Genomic DNA, 21,270 nt, shown 5'->3' on the forward strand with positions numbered 1-21,270 from the left:
TTTCTTTGATCCAGAAAGTTCACAGCTCTGCAAGAAGAGCACCTGTGTTAAACGTGATTAACATCCTGGAAAGCAGAATAGACAGAAGACAACAGAAGATGAGGTGGTCAGAAGCACACAGGAAAGAAGCTTCCCCACCACACACCCACACTAACAAGACTGGGAAACTCTGGAGGAAGGAAACCAAGCAACATGCTGACAAATGCAGATAACAAAAGCACAATTTGAATCTCTCGTGATGAGCTATTCCTGAATGCAGAGGTGTAAAAGGCTAAATGGAAAAAGACTAAGTAATACTTTTGATGATGCAATGAAAACATCTGTTCAGGAATGCATCAGCAGCCAGAAAATAAATCAAGATGCTTGATCATACAAAGTCATTTAAAGTAAATCTGAAAATATAAAAGTAGAGCATACAAAACTGGCAATATGCTCTTATTTGAAATACTGGCCTACATTTGATGCAAACAACCTAAAAAGAAGTATGTATAAGGTAGAAAAATGTTTAAGAAGCAGCTGAAGGCAAGGATTGTGAAAAATAACTTCTAACCTGGATACGGGAAATTTTTTTCAAAAACAGAGAAATAAAGAACTCCTCATCTTAGAAGCACATAGAATTATGTGGTAGAGAAGGTAGAATGGACTTTTTCTTGTGACAGAGTAATAAAAAATGTTTGAATGCACCAAGATAGAAATCTTGGATTGTTAACAGTGTACTGTTTCTCACACTATAAGTTACCTTAAAATATCAGGAAAATAAGAAGCTATTTTGGATAAAGATTGTAACATTTGTTTTACATAGTTACCTCATAGTTACCATAATTTTGCAACAGAACAAGAAGAGTAAAGAAGAAAACTTAATTGTGTAAACTAGAACTTTATTGATACGCTTTACAAAAAAACTTCTCTTAAAAGCAGCTCCTTGCCTAACCACTCAGTATATAGCTGTAAACAGCCTCATCCAACTACTCTAGTTATATACCAGAAGATATTAAACAGCCACTGTATGGTCTGTTTCCATCCTAGAAAAGGTTCTGACTCTTATGCTAATCTAATCCCAAGGAAAAATAAAACCAGCCTTGGAAATGTTCAACTTTGGTGGATGACTTCTTGTACTTATTTAAAAGTACACGTATTGTAATATACATCTCTTATGATAAATATAGTACAAATACCATTGTGATTTCCCTGTATCCATATACATAAACATATTATTCTACCAGAATCCTATTTAGTAGACACTTACATAAACTGCCATTTTGGTAAGAACACAAAATAATGAATTTAAAAACTATTGTCCTCAACAATTCACAGCTACAACTAGAACTTGCCATTAGAAACAGGTTCAAACATTCTGCCAGAATTCTCTTGGGCATACAGCTCCACAGTACAGTGAAACAAGGTAAAAACTGACAAAGACAGAAAGAAACAAAACCTCCTCTGGAGAGTTATTAATTTAAATTATCAGCTCAAGCCTTCTCCTTAACAGAAAGAGCACTCTTCCAACTCTAGTTTTTAGGTAATTTAATTGCAAGCTTCAGCAGACAGGCAAGCACTCCAACTTTAAAATATAAATGCTGATGTATTCTGTATGTGGGATTTAGGTTGCCAGCCATATTAGACAAGCCTTAGTCATGCAAAACAACTTGGATAAGACATTTCTTCCCTGCCCACTCTGACTCACTTAGTAATAACCAGGCTAAAAAGCTTTCTTTTTGGATACCAGCAACAAAGTTATGTGAAAACAATGGGAGAAAGCCTTACCACAGAGAAGTCAAAGATGATTGATAATAGTCTCGTAAACTTTCACGGTACCACACTTGCACAGTAAGATCCACTTCTTATCAAAAAGGACACATCAATTTCAGCAACTGCCAAAAAAGGGGTAAAGAAAAGGTACAGCCCATCTGTTCCAAAAAGCCTTCTCTAAGTCATTTTCAGCTCTAAATTATCTTCCCTGCCTTTTCAAGCACCACAAAGCTCAGCTGCCACCCTCCATCTTTCTACCATTTCTACAGTGAAACTGTGCTTTACAGATACAAAATTGCTGAAGACAAACAATTAGGGCAATGAGAATGAAAATACAACACTGAAAATAGAAACTATATAACAGTTTAAAAAACTACTTTAAGGCTGATATTTTCATAGTATGGCACAGAGTAGTTGTAGAGAGGTACAGAAGTCAGGTGACCCTACAGAGGAAAATTTAAGTGCCATTTGCCTCACAGAGGCAAATAAGCAGAACCTGAATAAACACAATTGTACACTCATAGCTAAATCTCTCGCCTAGGAGTCCATGCAACAAATAAAGCAGAAAAGAGTTGAGATGATTGAGAATGTGGAACAAGAAACTTATCTTCTGTATTTGAAGAAAATACTCTACATTACTTACAGGATTTTGGAAATAATAATAATAAAGACATTATCCTGCAGCCTTAAATACCACAAAACACACATTAATTATTCTATTACAAGGACCTGACGCACTTAAAAATATATATACACACACACGTAGGTTAGCCACAGAAATGTTACCTTATTCTCTCAGCACCAGTTTCCTTAGAAACAACTTCACGCAGTCATCCTACACTAAACCTAAAACATTTTCTTGTCAGGATCCTGGTGATAACCCATCCTACGCCAGACAATACAGGTTTGTCCTCTCTTTGCATCAGTTCATATGCAATAACTCTTCCTGTGCTAGTTTGTCTGCATTAACTTCTTTACTTACAAAAACATTTCCATGCAAATTACTTTCCGTGTAACCCTACCTCTCCCAAGCACCTTCTCGCTCATGGTTTTGGTTCATGAAGTAAATTACTTCTAGATAAGTAAAGACACAAAATGCATAGTAAAAGAAAGAGCCTAAAAAAAAGCCTCAGGAAACTAACACTTGCAAAATCACAGTTAAGGTGGTCTTTTTAAGGCGCTCAGTGCTAAGTACTAAAAATGAACAGACACAGGCTAAGAGAAATCTTGAAACAGAATTTCTGTGGGAACAAAACCAAAACAAAATTCAAAACCAAAACAGATCAACAAAAAGACACACCATCAAACCCCCCGAAATATGCATTTTGGAATAAGACTGCAAACATTATACAAACCAGATAGTGATCTTAGCAAAGGAAAGAAATTCATGCAGAAACATTCTAGAAATACCAGCTGAAGAGTCCAAGAAGCTTCCCACTTTTGAGCTGTAAAATCGTCACTTGAGAGAAATAAATGCCTGTTATATTATAAAAATATCCATAATAAAGCTGAAGTCAATCCCAGACCAATACCTAAATTCCTATACCAGTATATATTTCTCACTGCAGTATTCCCTACCAACTGTAATTCACACAAAATGGAATTTAGGTTATATATTCATTAATTAATTTACCTAACCTCCTTTCTTCTACCTTATTCTCAAAGAGATCTAACCCAGAGGGATCCTCTGCTGAAAGTAATAAAATCCCTTATTCTAATCTTTCCAACTTCCAGATGGTAAAGCCTCCACCTCCGGGAAGAGGAGTGTAAATAGATTAAGCTGAAGTGACAAATTCCCCCCATCCATACACTTACTTACACATTCACAAATTCTTAAATGAGTGGAATCTCCAAATTTATCTGAATTTACCTCAATTATAGCTAAAATTATGTCATCTTGCTGACTTTTAAAAAATGATGCAGTAAGAATACAAAGTTCCAAAATAAACTTTCAAAATGGCAGAGTTAAAATAAAGATCCATAAGACATTGTTTTATTGCACGATGCTATAAATTTAATATGTGACTCAGATGCTTCATTCACATTTAAGATGCAGGGCTTTCAAGGATAAAATTAATTCTGATTGATATGCTGGTCTTACTTTTCCATTACAAGTTCTCAGACCTTAAAAAGCCAACAACAAACGTAGTTAAATGAAACATCACTAATCACACTACTCCTCATCAAGATGACACAATTTCAGAACAGCCCAGATCTCTTCTGCTTGACCTAATGGAATATATGAGCAAGTTGAACCCTACACACTAAAAAGAAGGACTTAAGTCACATGCAGAGGCTGTTCACGATTCAGAGGTAAAGCAGAGTAGCATCGAGAATTCTGAAACCTAAAATCTGCTTCAACATTCACAGCTAAAATTGTAGCTGCCTTTATCACTTCCAACTGTCACTGCAGAGGAAACAACTTGTCTTCTTCCATGTCATCCATCACAGCATTATTTCAGTGTCAGTCATTTTCAGTCTCACACTAGTTTTCTCAAAGTTAGAAAGGAGTTTTAAGAACTGCAAATCACGATCTCACAAAAGAGAGAGAAAACCACTGTTAATTTTATATTGAGATTAGACAGACTGTACAAGTCAGAATTTCCACATGTAAGAAATAAAACATGTTCCTGATCATATTAATTCTATATAATGCAATCCATAAGAGCTGTGTGAACATCAGCGATCAATATATTGGACCCAACTAATTAAAGTGATTATGCTACAAAAACTGATGCTCATGACCAGCCCTACTACTAACTTCACTAGGATTCCTCCACAGCAGGAAATTACATGGCCTTTGTTGGACTCTCCTTCATAGAAAACAGGCAAAGAAACAAGTGTCTCTAAAGAAAGGGTAACTCTTTTTCATCATCTCATTAGAAGCTCTCACAAAATTCTGAAACCCAGCTTACTATAACTGGCACTCTGTGGCCTATTACTTGGCAGTACATGCTGCTTCTCAGTGAAATAACTGTGTGAGAATTAAAACAGTAGTAAATGTAAATTAGTGCAACAACTACACCAGGTACCCCCTTTGTCTTGGTATGAGTTTAATAATTAATCTTCACTGCTGAATAGTTAAACACAATGCATATTGTTTACAGTCATTATTCTTCCACTGTTAAACCAACATTACAACACAACACAAGCCGACCAGTCATAAGAAAGGACTAATGAATATTTTAGTGTGAAATGATTCATTTTTCATGTATTTTCTAAATAGTGAGGGCACTAAGTTACTAACATATGTGAGAGTGTTACTTGGGATGGGTGTTTGTATGGTTTTGGTGGGATTTTTAATCTGAAATTTAAACTACTTTTTTCTAGGGCAAAACTTTGTAAATAGTATCTTTAGGAACACAACATAAACACAGCAGAAACAAATCAACCCAGTTTTTCATGCACCATGTTAGGCAAGATTTTCCACAATACTTTTTCACTCATCTAAGCTATAAATCAGTATAAAAAATAAAGTAGTGTAAAACCACACCGTAAACAGAGAGAAAAAGAAAACAGCCTTCCACAGGTGCTTGATGACTCCAGATGGAATACACGGCCTTCTTTCCTCCTCTCCCCAACACCCCAACAAACAAGAACAAGATCTTAAATGCACAATACTATTTTGAGACAAATTCTCTATTTACAGCCTGAACAAAATTAAAAGTTTTTGTCAAACACTATCCCAATGTATACTCAGAAAATGTGAGTCTTTCAAGATGATGGAAAATTACAGATTTGACAGGCAGCACTGAAAATCCATGCAGCAAGCTTCATGGGTACGCTTCCTCAAGCCTTTCTGCATGGACATGGGAATGGTATTTATGTGGAGATGGTTAACTTCACAATGTTCTAGGTTTTCAAACATATTTTCTTGCACTCAAAAAAAAACCTCACTGAGGACTCAATGTTCTAATCCTCAGTCATTTTTACATAACCTCATCCATACACAGAGATACTCTGGGTTTTTGTTTGTAATACTGAATAGTTTTCCTGCTTAAAAAAAAAACAAACCAAACTTCAAAAGCAGTTGGTAAAACAGTGCTTTTCCTTTCCTCAAGTTTCTAGAATAAATTTACCCTTGGAAAACGAACAGAGATGGCCTTACAAGCAAACTTATTAGGAGTTATACTATTGCTTTTTGCAACATTAATCTTCTTTAAGAAATTCCATATATTACATCTACTTCCAATGGAAATACACCCAATATTAACTATACTAAACATAAATAGTTTCTCTAATCTTTTACAGGTACTGCCCATATAGGTAACATTTATGACCTTTTACTTTTTTATTAGTTATACTGGCACAGAGAAAATTCAGTTCAATCTCTTCAAACACATCAAAAGATTTTTAATCAGAGCCTGAGTTTAATTAAAGTCTGTTCTGTTTCCCTATGCAATTGTGCTGATAGGGATCAGCAGCATTTACCCAAGTTCAAGCAGCAGGTACCTGAAATTGCTAGATTATACATTTTTGGTGTAAGCAATACACTCATCTTTCATACAGCATGCTCCACAAAACATACAGTCTTTCAAGGGCAACTTAGACAGAAGGTTTAGAAATACTGAGGTCACTGGAAAGCACAGTGGACCTGCAGAGAGAACGTGGAGTAACTTCTCAAAAAGTAGGGCTGATCAGGTATAAAGCCAAAAAATAACCAATAAAAACCCCACACCACTAAGACAAAAAACCCCCAAGAACAAGCCAAAACCAGCAAACACAGTCCACACGTGACTCCTTCAGTACATGAAAAAACTGTTCTGAACAAAACACAACCCCAGACCTAACACCCCCGTAATTGCAATTATGTTCAGATTTGCAAGTTAAGATGATTACACCATAATTATTTCTCATCAGTGAGCAGCAAGGGTTTCATACTTGGGGGGAAAATCCTCGTGCTTTTTTGCCTTATCTGCCAGCTATCCAACTGGCACTTTGAAAAGATTTTCATAACCTCTTTTAACAATTTTATTCCCTAATCAGTTCTATCTGTTTCATTTAAACTACTAAAACCAAGAAGATGGCAACTTCAAACGTTCCCCTGCAATAAAAAAGGAAATGCTAATAAAAACCTTTTCCATTTTCCAAAAATGTGACGCATATGCATAAACATGCAGAATTTACTTATAGTAACCTTACACATTTCAGAAAGCTCTGAAGTCTGCATTCAGAAAAACAAAGAGACAATCATTGCAATCTATTCAGAGTCAGGACACATTACTAAAGCAGAATGCCCCAGCAGTTCATAGAAATAGCAATAAAATAACTACTATGAGGATTCTGCATAAAGCAAAGAGAAGCCTGCATCCTTTCCCTGTAGGAGATATTTTGTCTTTCAAAAGCTACCCATTGGAATATTAATTTGAAATCCATCAAAACTTGATAGAGCTGACAACGGATAACATAGTGATTAAGGTTTCCTAATCAGCATGATAATGTCCATTTAAGATTTGTTCCCACCTCTCTCCCACAAGACCAAAAATTCATTATCAAAATAAGCCATCAAATACAGCAGTTTGCAATCATGGGAGTATCATCAGCAGAGAAGAGCAATGGACCATCACACCCACACACATCTTCACCAGCCAAGTGTGGTAAGGTTCCTGCAAAATGTTCCAGTAAAACGACAAGATGCTCTGCTGAAGCAGCTCTTTCCTAGCAGCTGACAAAAAAAAAAAAAAAAAAAAAAAAAAAACAAAAAAAAAACATAGTAGTCCCACTTTCCCATTGACCAAGAAATATTTAAGCTTTCTGTATTTATTAGAATATTAGTATTTACAGTCACTCTACTTTAATTTTCCTGAACTTCCTTCTACTTTTCATATATTGAACCTACCTAGTTTTCTGTCTTTATCACAGACCAGAACTTGCAAGTCTAAGAAAAAGGGCACAGGGGAAATAACAAAACTAACCTTTGAACATTTGGTAAATTTTAAGTTGCCAAATGAAGTGGGGGGGAGTGGAGGGGTGGCACAAAACACTGTGACAATCAGTACAATACTCAATTACACAATTTCAGCAGCATCAATGCCAATTAGTAGTGGCCACTGACCCCTAATTTGATCTGGAATCCGTCCACGATCTTAACCTGATTAGGACTTTGTGTACAACAAACATGAAATCTTACTGTTGCACATTTATTTTTCTGCTTTAGCATCCTAAGTTTTACTCAATTTAAGCCCTGAAGTATCTAGGGGAAAAAATTTACAAAGTTAACACATAAGCACTATTATGGAATCTACTAGAGCATCTTCAACCATTTCCCTAAAAATGTCAGAGTTTAATTTTGGGCTAATTTGGCAAGCTAAAAACTAGATATATAGGGCTAACATTTTAATTTAAATTAAGAAGTAAAATTAGTGCAGTAGTTTTAGTTATGCCATGTAAACTGCACCATTCCCTGTGAAAAACCTTATTAAACCTGCAGCTGACTGAAGGGATAGAGAGGAAACAGCAAAGCATGTACTCTCTCTCAGAGTTTAATGTCATGATTCCTGGAACATAACATATGTGTGGAACACAGCTGCCATTTGAATGATTTAAACACCCAGACACCTCAGTAACATTTTATTATGGCTGAGGAGACAAATGCAACAAACTCTCAAATTGCAACATCCAACAAAGTTTCATTTCTGCACCTACAGGAATGACTGCATGCCTGTTTTCACCACTGATGCAGAAAAGGCGCATATTCTGAAGGTAGCAGTTGTTCTGACGTGACCACGCATAGTTCAATCCACTCAACACCGGCACAAGCGAAAGGGCATCTCGGTTATTTCTGCTTTCTACTGTATGTCTGCTTTGGAGACACACAGACAACAAACATGCCTTAACTGTGGGAAAATTTCTATTTGCTGTCTCAACTTCTAACACAAATTGTAGTGAGGAGAAAGAAAATCATCTTCCCTCCTTCTCCCCCAAACAAAAAGCAAGCTAAGAAGTTTTCTTATTCAACAGATACACAGAGGCTTCTCAAACTCATGTGGTGTTTACACTGACAGGGGGGAAGGCAAAGCTGAAGACTCAGAACACATGAAACAAGTCTTGGCAGACACACAGATCTAAACAAACAGAAAAGGCAGTAACCTGCTCCTAGCCTTCCTGCTCAATGGAGAATCATGCAATGCATGTCACACCTGTGATTTTAAGGAAAGGTTGCTGTCACAGGATGTCTATGAAAATAAACAGTGCAGATACACAGTTTATAAATGTTTAGCTTAAATCCATTTAGTATTTTAGGTATTTCTTTTCCACTTGCACTCAACTTACCCTCCAATCCAAGACTCCTATCTCCAACTGTATGTCCATAGTCAACGAAGAACTGTTTCAGAGATTTTCATTGCCACTCTGACATGGCAAGATTTGAACTGCAATTTGCTGCAGTCCATTAACATGAAGAAAGCTATCAAAATGGCTCACATGAAGTCTAACAAAATTAGCATCTCTCTTGCCAAGAAATTGCCACAAATATGGTTTAGTAACTTCTAGAAGCTTAAGAATGCTACAATTTGAAATTATTGCACAGATGCAACATTGGAGACCATAGGGTGTAGTGCTTTGCAAATTACACAACTACCAAACAGAACAAATGCATAATTAACAATCTAGAAGCAGCTTTGGAAGCTCAGCAATTTCATCTAGGGCCTGTTCTATGCTAAGAACAAGAAACAAGCACCTTAAAAAACCCCCAAACCACAGGCATAAGGATCTAGTAATTTTTCCATTTCACATTTAACCCCCCTTGCTCTCCCCCCCGTGTCCATATTTAGCTGATGTCTCTATGCTGTTTCGGCACAACAAAACATCCTAAAAAAAAAAAAAAAAAAAAAAAAAAAGCAACGGAAAGTTCTCCACTGTTACACAAAGAAATATGAGCTTGTGCTGGGATAAATCCTTTGTCAGCATGTCTTACATTTCTATGTAAAAGGGCACATTACTATCATTTAAGCTCCTCAATCAATTCTTGTGTAAGTTCACTACAGTAAATGGACTTTAACCAATCATCTGTCTATCCCACTGCTGCAGACACTAAAGACCAGCACAATATCTATTTATGTAGGGAGCTTTTTTCAATTACCATTTTTTAACTGGGTGTGTGCTTCCAACCCTAAAGCATATGATACACTGAAGAATCGAAAATACTTTCAAAAAAATTATACCTCTAACCCAGAGTAATAAACAGATATCAAAACTCAAAGTTGAGCATTTAAATTTTTGTTCTTTGCCCTACTCTGGTGGAATGTACCAGGGTGCTTGATAAATTGCTCACTCCACCCCCTTTATAACTAAGTTTACATAGAAGCCTACTACTTTCTGAAACATGTCTTGTCTAAAAGGTTATTGACCCTCATCTTCAGCCACCACAATGCTAAATGGGATGGTGGAATCACCACTGTAGCTCACACATGGGGCACACCAGTTTTAAGACACCACACCTTCACAAAGCTCATGTTTAAAAAAAAAAATAGAATTCCAGCTAATTTTTCACATGCAGGCAATACAATATTTAAATTTACAGATACAAGCTAACTTGAGCTATTTCTACAACAAAATCTGCCATGCTTATGCACATGTGTCTCCAAGATCTTGTGCTTAGGATATTTAAGAAAGTTATTTGAGTAACTACCATGGACTTCTTCATAACCTTTTCTAAATCAACCTTTCTACCCTGTGGCCCTATTTCAGAACAGAGGCAGGCATGAAAAGAGGCTGCTCTCCAGCCTCTCCTTAAGCTCAAGATATCCTCAAACCTAAAGGAAACAGAAAAGACAAAGCAGAAATTAAGAAGAAGCAATGTAAAGAAGAAACAGACACCAGAATTCTCAAAAATAACCAAACTATTTGAATAAAAAGAAAATAAATCAAGACAGGAAGGAAAAAAACCAAGCAAATTTTACACATATTTCAGCTCATTATCTTTCAGTCCAATATCTTCTCAGCTGAATGGCCATGAAAAATAAGATTATTCTTTTAAATTTTCTCACTGTCTTTCCAGATAGATGTCAAATAATTCCCCCAGCTCACATATGGGTCAAGGCAAGGCAGAAGAGGGGAGGAGGACCCTAAATAAAATTCCAATTTAACATTTATAAACCACTAAATATAGGGAGTGCAAACAGAAAAATCTTCCAGACGTCTCAATTTTGCCCTGTATGAATCAGCAAACTGCAGTCATGCAGTCTGCACAAGTGTCCATGTCACACATCTCAGTTAAGCAGAATTCAGAGGAACAGCAACGTGGAACTATTTAAAGAACTCACGAACCCTACACAACACAGACACCACTAAAGGAGATCTAACCAGTCTTCTGAAGAATCACAGTAATTACAATAAAAACATAGTAAGATTAGCTAGATCATGGAGATTAAACACAAAAACACACACTTTGCACTTCTGGAATGTTAACCAAATGCTTGTGTAAAGAGACAATATAAAATGAGATGTCATGAACTACTTTGTCCTGTAGAAAAGAAAAAAACACAAAATATGCAGAAAGAATTCCTGGAAGAGTTTTTTTACAGATTTGAACTGCATCAACCATCTCCATCAAGTCCTGTGCTGAAAAATGTTACACAGCCAGGGAATTTGGTGTTTTTCAATGTCAAACGATAGCATTGATAATCACTACTAAGAGATAAATAAATAAACAGTTTACCACTCTGCAGTAGTTATACACCTAACATTTTTTTCTCTGCCTTAGCAAGATCTCTTTCCAAATGTCACTGGCTCTCTGTTTTCAGGCAAAGTTAATAAATTTGACCATAAAATCTCTATTTCTCTACAGAATCACACCAAGAGGTCAAGGCAGCAGATCTGACATGGGCAGTGAGCAGCAGAGGCAGCTGGACTGCCTGCAGAACAGAAAACAATCAAGGAAGACCAAAAAGGTGACTTGCCAATGGTATTGTCTTTCACTGATCATCTGAATTGATTAATAATAAAAATATCTGTTGAACCCTGTGCCCAAATTAATTACATTTGATAGAAAAATGTAACACTTACAGAAGAAAGAAAAATTGCTGTGTGGCCATTCATCATACAATAAAAATCTTTTACTATTATGGATAATTTGCAGCATGGACTGAAACAGTTTGCAGACTATATACTATTTTACCCAGCCCCTGATCTTGGCTTTTAGGTTCTCTTCTTTGTAGCACAGCTGGCAATACAGAATTTTGTTTTATAGCAGGGTTTTCCAAAATAACTCTATTTTATCTCATCAGAAGTTCTCCTCTACCTCTTGAGCTTTTATTTGGAGCTAAAAAACTAAAGTCAGAATTCTATACAAAAAAAGAAGATCCACTGAGTCACTCCATAAATCTGTCCTATGACTAAATTTAAAAAAAAAGACACTTGAATTATTTGTCTTGCTATTAGAGACAGAATTATCCAAACAAAGGTGCAGAGAGAAAAATTCAACCAGCTTGCTTTTTTTATCTACAGTGAGTTATACCAGCATAAACTCAAACTACTTTCTTACTCAAAAAACCCTGTTGAAAACAGCAATAAATAAGTCAAGAATTCCTTCTCATAATTATTCTGTTAGGAAATGAAAATAACTGACTGAAGAAGCAGTCAAAGTGTACTCCTCCTGACTGTCTCTGCTCAGATCAGTTTTCCCTGAAAGGGATTTCTTTAATGATTATTACTATGGCACAGATGTCCTTCAAGACTCAGCTGGGGAAACCTCCACCTGCACCACCTGATAACTCATTCATATCTTAATACAAGGAAACAAGGATCGAGAAAAGTAATGGAATCAAAAATTCTTTTCCAGCCCAGACAAGTCTTTGAGAGAACACATGACCCCAATCTTTAAAGATCCACAACTCATATTAAACTGCTTGGTAAAGAGCCAAACAGGTCTGCCTCTCCTCATACAGAACATAGGGAGTATCACATGCAGTTCTCAGGTAACAGGTTAGAAACAGAAGAGAGGAATGACTTATTGACACCACACATGAAGTGCAGCTCTTACTGACAGAAAACATGGTAGCTGCAAAAACCATACAGGAACTCAAAGATTTTTATAAGTTAAGTGTATCCATGAAACAAAAATCCATACAACACATCTTGCCCACTGAGACTGGGAGAGCTGACCTAAGGAGTAACCCTATATTCTAGGAAAGAGTGTCAGAGTAAAGCACCTGCTGTGAAATGAGCACCTGCTCAGCTGCGGCACACAAGCAGAACTGGGAACAATGATCCTGTCACATTTCAGGTCTCAGAGCTTTAGGCTTCAAGAGAGAATAACAGATCAGACCAGCATGGCTGTTCCTGCAAAGAATAGTCTTCGTGTTGCTCAAAAAAAAAAAAAAAAAAAAAAAAAAAAAAAATTAAAAAAAATTAAAAAAACAAAAACAACCCACCAGCAAACAAACACCACAAACAGAAAGAAACTAAGACCACTGCTCCAGCCCATCACTTCTCTAAAACTGAGGGGAAACAGTGACTGTCATACTGCCCATAAAATATTTAGCTCTCTAATGATGCCTGAGAAGATAATTTCCTTCCCCACCATTCACAGCTTTCTTTTAAAAAGCATTCAAAGAAACCAAGGTGAACTAAAGAAAGATCTTTTCCATGCTTACTGTAATTAAAGCAGCATTAACCATTTTATTCAAATGACAACAGGCTTTCAATGACATAACTGACTACTAACACCACCAGAAGTAACGTGCAATTTCAGGGGGAAAAAAGATGCAATATTTAACTAGTTCAAATATGTATTCTGATATTGAAGGGGAAAAAACCAACACAACAAGCCCATAACCCTTTCTTGTCATCTCAAAACTGAAAACACTTCAAGTCACTGTCAGTCACACGGCTCTCTACTCCAGAAAACAATTATGAAGAGCATCTAAACACTCTCCAGTGCTAGAGAGAATTTTGGATGTACAAGCAGAGAAGAGTGGCTCCTATAATGTAGCTCACAATCTGTTAATCCAGAATGCACAGCAACACAAATTGCTGGAAACATGGACTTTTGAAAGCTGTCCAAGAAACCCTGCAGCCCTTCTCTAGCTTAACACCACAAGCAGGAATCTCAGCAAATCATAACTAGCTTGGCTGTACACATGCTAACATAACTTTATTCTAGAACCCTTAATCTTTGCAGTAATTATCACCACCATGAACTAATAATAATAATAAAAAAAAGAAACAAAAAAACCCAACTGAATAAATCACAAAAAGTACTGATTATTTGTACATGGAGTTTCAATGACCTTTCCTTCCTAGAGGACATTCAGTTGTTTGTTGGGTTTTTTTACACAATATAAAAATCTCCTTTATGTTATTTCCTTGTGCATATTATTGATTTCTCCAGACTGACACTGTAATTATGGTGAAGCTTCCTTCTCAAAACACATTGTAGCAACACTTGTAGGCCCCTTGAAATTATGCAGACTCACTTACTTGAGGATACAACATCAAAGAGCTTACTATATTCCCAAAATATCACCTCCCTCATATTTGCAGTCTAATTTTTAAAAGAGTATGGTCCACACTGAAAGAAAAGGAAATACAGGAAGCAAAACATGGCAGAGCAGATCAACTGATCGCACAAAGTTTTTCTTAACATGAGTTTTTATGTACTTGGGGGGTGAGGGGGAAGGTGAAAACAGCTCCTGAAAACCTTGTTAAAACTTGAAAGTGATGCTGGACCTGAAAACAAACCCTGCCAAGGGCACTCCTCTGCTACAATTCTGTTCATGCACAACAGATCACACAAAGCCAATGCTCTGTGATCAGAGCTGAACGTCCCTGGTGACAAACTCAGCAATACCAGCAGAGTTTTGTGCATAAAACTCAAGTCAGGCTTCCAAGCACCATAAAGAAAAACAAAATGAACAAAAACAACCCCCCCAACAAATAATAAGGAAAAAACCCACCAAACATCAATAAAACTAGGACTTTTATCTTTCTCTCAAATAATAAAACCAAGGTATCTGGTATCTGACATGTCTATGGGTCACTGAAAAAAAATTCTGAGCAAAATATCCACATTCCTCAGCAGCACTGGACTTTGGACACATAAACTTTCAGCCACAGAAACAAACAAGAAATACTTTGCAAGTCTCTGAGAGAAGTGCATTCTCTGTAAGACAGGGATTTAAGCACCTCACAAATAAAGAGGCCTCCTACAATTCCATCCCCCCATACGTGACAGCAAAACAAACGTGTCTTCTCCCCCTGAGAAAAGACTGCTCTGAATCTTCCAGACTTTATCTCACAGAGAAAAACATTCAACGCTGAAACCAGACTGAGGCAGTCTGGATTAAACAGATGGCACTCTATTTAGAATAGTTTCACTGTTAATAACATGATAATGGCATTCCTCCTGGAAATCTTCTCATGCACTTTCAATATCCCCATTAAAATACTCTGAAACCCAGAAGTAAATTTCCATCAAAATATATTAGAAAAAGGCACTACAGACTATCTCAGAATTCTGCTGGCATCATGCTGTAATGTTTATTCTCATGTTAATAGGGGTATCAAAAGTTAATATAACAGTTAGCATTCTGCAAAAAAGAAACATCATATTATATACAACTGGGGAATAATTTAAGTCTTTATAAGTCACTGACTGTGTAGTTAACTTTTACCAGTCTCTTTCCAGATGAAGTAGACTGTGCTCAAGTTAGATGAACATAAAAGTGATTGTAACTAACCAGATACTACGGCAATTGACACTTCACAGTCACACAGCCACACAGGCAAAACGCCGAGCCCCCGACACAAGCACTCGGTGAAACCGAGTCCCCACCTCACTCCAGAGGCAGCTATGAAGAGAATTCTTCACTTTCACCGACCTTTCTGTGCACTTCCAGGATTTCGGGACGCCTCCCCACTTCTCCTGTGGAAACAAACACCAATGTTCTTTTAAGACATCCCCACTAAAAACCGAAACTCGTCTCCCGGCGCCAGGCGGGCTCGCTGGGAGCCCCGATTTGTGCCCCGGCTTCTCCCGTGCCGAAGCGCCCCGAGGGCGGGCAGCGAGCGGGCACTGCCGGGGCCCCGCACCGCTCCCCGCGGGCAGGGCGGGGGGCCGGGGCTTACATAACCGCGGGGAGGGGACCTGTGTCCGAGCGGAGAGCGGGACCGGGACTGGGACCGAGGGCAGGGAGAGAGCGGCAGGGGCGGGAGAGGGAGCACGAGCGGCGCCCGCGCTGAGAACGGTTCGCGCCCCCGCACGCACAGACTCCGCGGGCGCTTCCGTCCCTGCCCTGCCCGCACCGCCGGCAGCAACAGACGGCGACGGGCGGCCCGCGAAGCGCGGGAGATGCTCGTTCCCGGCGCCGGCCCTGACCCCGCCGCCCCCTCACCCCGCTCTCCTCCTCCGCCGCCACCTCCAGCCGCCGCCAGCCCAGCACCTCAGCAACGCGCCCGCCCATTGGGCCACGCCCCCCGCAAGAAGCCGCGCACGGATTGGCCGCTTTCCGCTCCGCTTCTCCTTCCCCCCGGCCCCTCAGCCCGAGCCGGCGGCGCCGCTCCTGGTGCGGGGCCGGCCCCGGTGGGCGGCGGCGGGAGAGCTGCGGGCAGCAGCGGCCCGGGAAGGGGGCCGGGCAGCGGCTCCACGGCGTCCGTGTCCGCACCAGGCCAGCAGGAAGGGCCGGAACGGAAGCTCCCCGGAACCCGCGTGGCTGGCCCGCACTTCACGTAGCGGCAGGTCCCGTGCTGGGTTCCGGTTCCGGGTGGCGGGCGCGTCCTGAGCAGGGTCGCGGAGCGGGCAGGTACCGCGGGCGGGGCTGGCACCGGCACCGGCACCGGGCCCTGCTGCTGCCGCCGGGGGGCCGTGCGCGGGCAGAGCAGCGCAGGCGGCGGGGGTGGGAGCGGGGGTGGCTGTCACTGCGGGTTGTGCCCTCCCTGCCCCGCTCCGTCCGACCTCTGGGCACAGTTTGTGCTGGTGCTGCTGGCAGAGAGCGCCCGGCTGGTGCTGCAGCGCAGCCCGCTGGCCGCGGCCTGGGCCTAACAGGGCATAACCTTCTCTCATAAAGGTGAATATTGGTAGGAGAGAGGGCTTGAGTTTCTGTCATAGGCTTGGAGCCCGGGCTCTAATTTGGGGGGAGCTGTTCGGGTAATGACAGCGTTAATGCTGCTCTCCAAGTGTCTCATGCAACGAAATCTCTGTTTGCCTTCACGGCCTGGAGTCACCAAGAATGACAGGCTTTGAAGCTGTGTCCTGCTTTCCAGTCAATTTTCTAAAAGTTAAAGACAGTGATTTTGTTCTTTGCTACCTGATATGCATTAAAATGGGAAACCTTGGCTCAAAGAAGATTCAGGTGCTTTGTAAAAATGGAGCCTTAAAAGCTATAATTTTCTTCCAGTCCTTCGTGATCTTGCTGAAAATGTTCAGTTTCACATCTGTTTTTAAAGAGAAACCTAATATTTTTATAGTTCTCCAAGGTGTATGTAAATAGAGCATACATATTTCAGCCTCATCAAGCAATGGGTGAGGCGCATCTCCTTGTCCATGCATCTATCCTGGCCCTGCTGAATGCCACAGTTATATCTGACTGAACTGAAGGCAGCTGAAAAGGAGCTGAGGAGCCAAGTCTTTGTTTTTCTCAGTTTTTTATTCAGAGCTTAGCAGTCACAGCTTTTCCACAGCTTTCTGACCTAAGTCAGAAATATTTATTCTGAACTCTTTGTGATTATTCTGGAAAGTCTGGAAGCTGGGGGGGGCTGGTGTTGCTGAAGTGCATTTACAGACACTGGAAACCACTGGTTTCCTTGCACTCTTCTCTGGCATAGAAGGTTGACATAGCTGCTCCAGGACTGTAGTGACTTACAACACAGCAATGCTTAGGTTTGCTTTACTGCACGTTTTGCTGTACTGTGTGTGATCACCAGCCTTTGAAACACAGCACAAAGTCCCTTGGCTCTTTGTTCTCTGTTCCCTCTTGTTGCCTCCCTGTCTTTCCTGTCCAGGGGCTTGTTCTTTGCAAGTGTACAAGAATAAGATGATGCTCTCTCTCTTTTGCTTTAGGAATGGGGCATGGAGGTGAGCATGGGCACGGCCATGGGCACGACAAGGTGGAGCTGCCCGACTACAGGCAGTGGAAGGTGGAGGGGACGCCCCTGGAGGAGGTGCAGAAAAGGCTGGCCAAACGGGGCCTGAGGGATCCCTGGGCTCGGTGAGTGCAGCAGCCTCAGAAACCATCCTGATGTGTCACCTGGGGCCATCAGCCACACCTTGCCACTGTAGATAATTCTTTCTTCAGTAAAAACAGTGAAAATTAGTCAGAATTTCAGTGAAGTCTTTATTTATTTACTTTCTGCATGAAGGTCACACCTTACATCACCTTGACCAGTCTTGGTGTTTTGTGAGGCAGCCTTGCACTTTGAGATGTTTCATGCTGGCACAGAACCCCTCAGTTACCAAAATACCTAAGTAGTGTTAGGTCTGCACATGTGAGTAATCCTGTCCTTCTCTGCAAATAGGTTGTGTGCCCGATGAAGGTGATGGAACTTGCACTGACATTCTGAGTAGGAATAGCATTCCTCATATACAGCAGGAGGCTTTTATTTGAAAAGAAGAAATGTACGTGTGTACAGGGCGGAATTGCATTAAACTGTGAATGACATCATGGAGAGTCAGGTTTTTACTTCTCGTGCTATCACTCTTCAATGAATATCTCCTCCTTTTTAGATGTTTAGGCAGCTGTTAAAACAGGGCTTAATGTATTTCTCCCACATCATGAATTATGCAGTACTTTGTTCAACCACCCTTTCATCTTGGGGAATAAAAATACCAACTGTCTTGTGCTGAGTAGTCTGGTCCTTCTGTAAGGGAAATGTTGCATGACTTTGAATCACTACATGAAAAATGGAAGAGCAAATAGGTGATCTGTTAAAAAGTTGTTTCATGCTATAACCTGTGGAGGGATTTAAGGTTGACAGCATTCTTTGGAATAGTTTAAAGATGTAAGCATAAAGTAAATCATATTTTAATGATGATAAGAATCATTAGAAATATCAGTCCTTAATGAACTTTCTAGGCCTGTGTCACATTTATCTTGCCTCTATTTCTGTGCAGTGCAAGCAGAATAAGCCTGTTTTCCCTTTGGTTCAAACAAAATTGTTTTCAGCAAACAATAGGCTTGTTCCCATTAAAAAAAAATTATATATATACAGTTTAATATTGGAGTTTTAGTGTAAATTATCCTGACCTTTAGTGCCTACACTTCCAATTTCAGGAAGCTGCAAAACAACACAGTGGAAAAGACACTAATATTTGTTGCTCCTCCAAGATAAAAGAAAATTTTTGTTTCTCTGGTAAAAGAAGGAGATTGAGCCAATCATATCAGGGGTCAATTAAGGGAAAAAGTCAAACCCAAAGCATGAGATGATTCCTTCTGGACTTTTAGAATTTTTTTATAGTTAAGCATTGCATTGTGTGCATTGTGAAACAGAAGGTGCCTCCACACTAAGATGAGCTATGACTGGATTTGACTGTGCTAGACTGTCTAGTGCAGTGCCCAGCCTTTGTAGTTAGTCCAATGCAAGTGCTGGTGGGCTCTGATTTGTTACAGAGTAGAAACAGAAGGGTACAATTACATGACTTCGGGAAGGTGATTCTGTTCCTATAACTGTGTAGTTGGCTGGTAGTACTTGTATCACATTTGTGGTTTTTTTTTTATTCATGTATATATGTGTGTGTGTGTGTGTGTGAGAGAGTGATGAAGGTGATGTTAATTCACCTTCTTGTTAATTTGTATCACAGTGGCTCCACTGATCTTTTTTCCTTTGGTTTCATTTTCCTTTCTAGTAATGAAGTCTGGAGATATCAGGGTGGCTTTGCAAGACCTATCACCATAACAGAAATCTTTACCAGGGGATTCAAGTGGGGAGCTGCAGCTTTTGTCATAGCTCTGGGCATTGAATATACACTGTTTCCTCCAAAGAAGAATGGAGGCCACCACTGAAGATCAAATATTACTACTCATAAGCTGAAGCCTACATAAGCCTGCTGCTCACTCTGTACTTACAATGTGCATATTAAAGTCTATCACAGACAAACCCGTGTCTCCTTGATTTTATTATACTTTTGTGGAAGGATCAAACAACATGGCCAGAGCAATTTAACTGGCTTTGATCTGGGAAAAAAAAAAAAAAAAAAAAAAAAAAAAAAAAAAAAAAAAAAAAAAAAAACCAACAACCCAAGATGACTCTTGGGTTTGCTGTACTGTCCTTTAAAGAGCAAGATAAACTATCAGACCACCTCTTTCCAAGCCCTGCCAAGATTCTGTTCAATGAAACTGAGAGGTTTGTTGCTTTTAAGAGAAAATTTGTACCATATTTATTACAGGTTTAACAAGTATTATTTCCCAGTAAGTGGTAATGAATGACTTGTCACTTCTTAGAAGTGTTTGCTACTATTCACTCTTATGTCTCTAAATAAAAACAAATATTAACTTAAAGCTTTAAAACCAACTCCAAACTGCCTCAAAGTATATAAAACCTTACCAAAGCTTACACTTTAACATATTGAACAGTTAATTAGCCTGGCAGACACTGTACACCAGAATAATCTGCTGTGTAAAATCCAGACATCAAAAATTACATTGCTGCCAAAAGTAGAATAAAATGTTTAACTCAGCAATAACTGTACTTTATCCTAAAATGTCTTCCACCATACTTGACTGTATTGTGAAAAAAGAAAACAATTTTTTCCTTTGCTCTGGTGTATTTATAGTTTTATTTCTTTTTAGATCTAGTCTCTTTTAGCAAATTGTTTTAAATGTCCTGATTTTCCTTAAATTATCTTAGCAGTTTCTAGAGTGCTTTAAGAATGCCTGGTTTGAAGACTGTAGCAGAAAAGGACCTGTGGCCAGTATATCTCTGCAGTACCAGGAATTATAATTGTCAGAATATTCTACTGTAAATTTTGTTATGTCATTAGTAACAAAGTAAGGAGGATATATTACATAGTTTTTCAATCCAAACAACAGGACACCTATCACTGAAATGAAAAGCAAAATTAGGCAAGTGAGAAATGGTAAATGCCACTAAACAATTACACAGTGTACTTCCATGGTGAAGAAATTGAAATTTTTAAACAATCCTGTCACAAATTGCAAGTTTACAAAGAAGTTGAAGGTCCTACCAAAACATGGCTAAAATACCTCTTTTTCAAACATACATATTCACACACAATGCTTCTGAGTGAGATTAAAAATAGAGCTTTATTTTTGGAGCCAGTAAACATCTGTTACTGTGTGAGTGCAGATGTACTGTTCAGTGGAGTTTGTCATCTTGGTATGACATTGCTCAAGGCACAGTTCATAGTGCAAACACTCATTTTAGTAAACTCTTGCCTAATCCTTTTCTCAAACATTCCTATCCAGTTGCATCATTCCCTGAAAAACAAACCAAGGACCTACAGTGTAAGATCTGTTGCACAAAACATTCCTATTGTCCCTTAGGTCCTCTTACCCAGAATACACATTTTCAAAGGCTGGTACTCACTGCTTGTTTTCTATTTGCTTCCAAGGCAACTTTCTAGGGAGT

At 39.2% G+C, this 21,270-nt stretch overlaps 2 protein-coding genes across 9 annotated transcripts in view; one reads left to right on the top strand and one right to left on the bottom strand.

Annotated features, from left to right (window-relative positions):
• HYCC2 (hyccin PI4KA lipid kinase complex subunit 2) overlaps nt 1-16,153 on the bottom strand; it is a 50,522-nt gene extending 34,369 nt beyond the window's left edge. For 2 of the 6 annotated variants that reach the window (XM_083865730.1, XM_083865735.1), the window contains exons 1-2: nt 16,083-16,153; nt 15,570-15,613 (exon numbers count right to left, since the gene is read on the bottom strand). The gene's annotated coding sequence lies outside the window, so the exon portion shown is untranslated. Of the gene's footprint in view, nt 1-1,764; nt 1,872-15,523; nt 15,614-15,993; nt 16,028-16,082 lie in introns of those variants that run through there. The other 4 variants (XM_083865732.1, XM_083865731.1, XM_083865733.1 and 1 more) reach the window with 4 other exon arrangements.
• Nucleotides 16,154-16,313: 160 nt separating this feature from the next.
• NDUFB3 (NADH:ubiquinone oxidoreductase subunit B3) lies at nt 16,314-19,779 on the top strand. Of its 3 annotated transcripts, none has more exons than XM_083865738.1 (3): nt 16,314-16,426; nt 17,747-17,894; nt 19,529-19,779. In XM_083865738.1, exons 2-3 carry the CDS (start codon nt 17,749-17,751, stop codon nt 19,683-19,685), a joined length of 303 nt encoding a protein of 100 aa, XP_083721864.1. In that variant the 5' UTR covers nt 16,314-16,426; nt 17,747-17,748; the 3' UTR covers nt 19,686-19,779. The 3 variants fall into 3 exon arrangements, with proteins under 3 accessions (XP_083721864.1, XP_083721862.1, XP_083721863.1); XM_083865736.1 differs by having other exon boundaries at nt 16,364-16,490; XM_083865737.1 differs by lacking the exon at nt 16,314-16,426 and adding an exon at nt 16,633-16,754.
• Nucleotides 19,780-21,270: the final 1,491 nt, after the last annotated feature.

Source organism: Zosterops lateralis (genome assembly GCF_965231275.1).
Source record: "Zosterops lateralis genome assembly, chromosome: 7".
Taxonomy (NCBI): Eukaryota; Metazoa; Chordata; class Aves; order Passeriformes; family Zosteropidae; genus Zosterops; species Zosterops lateralis.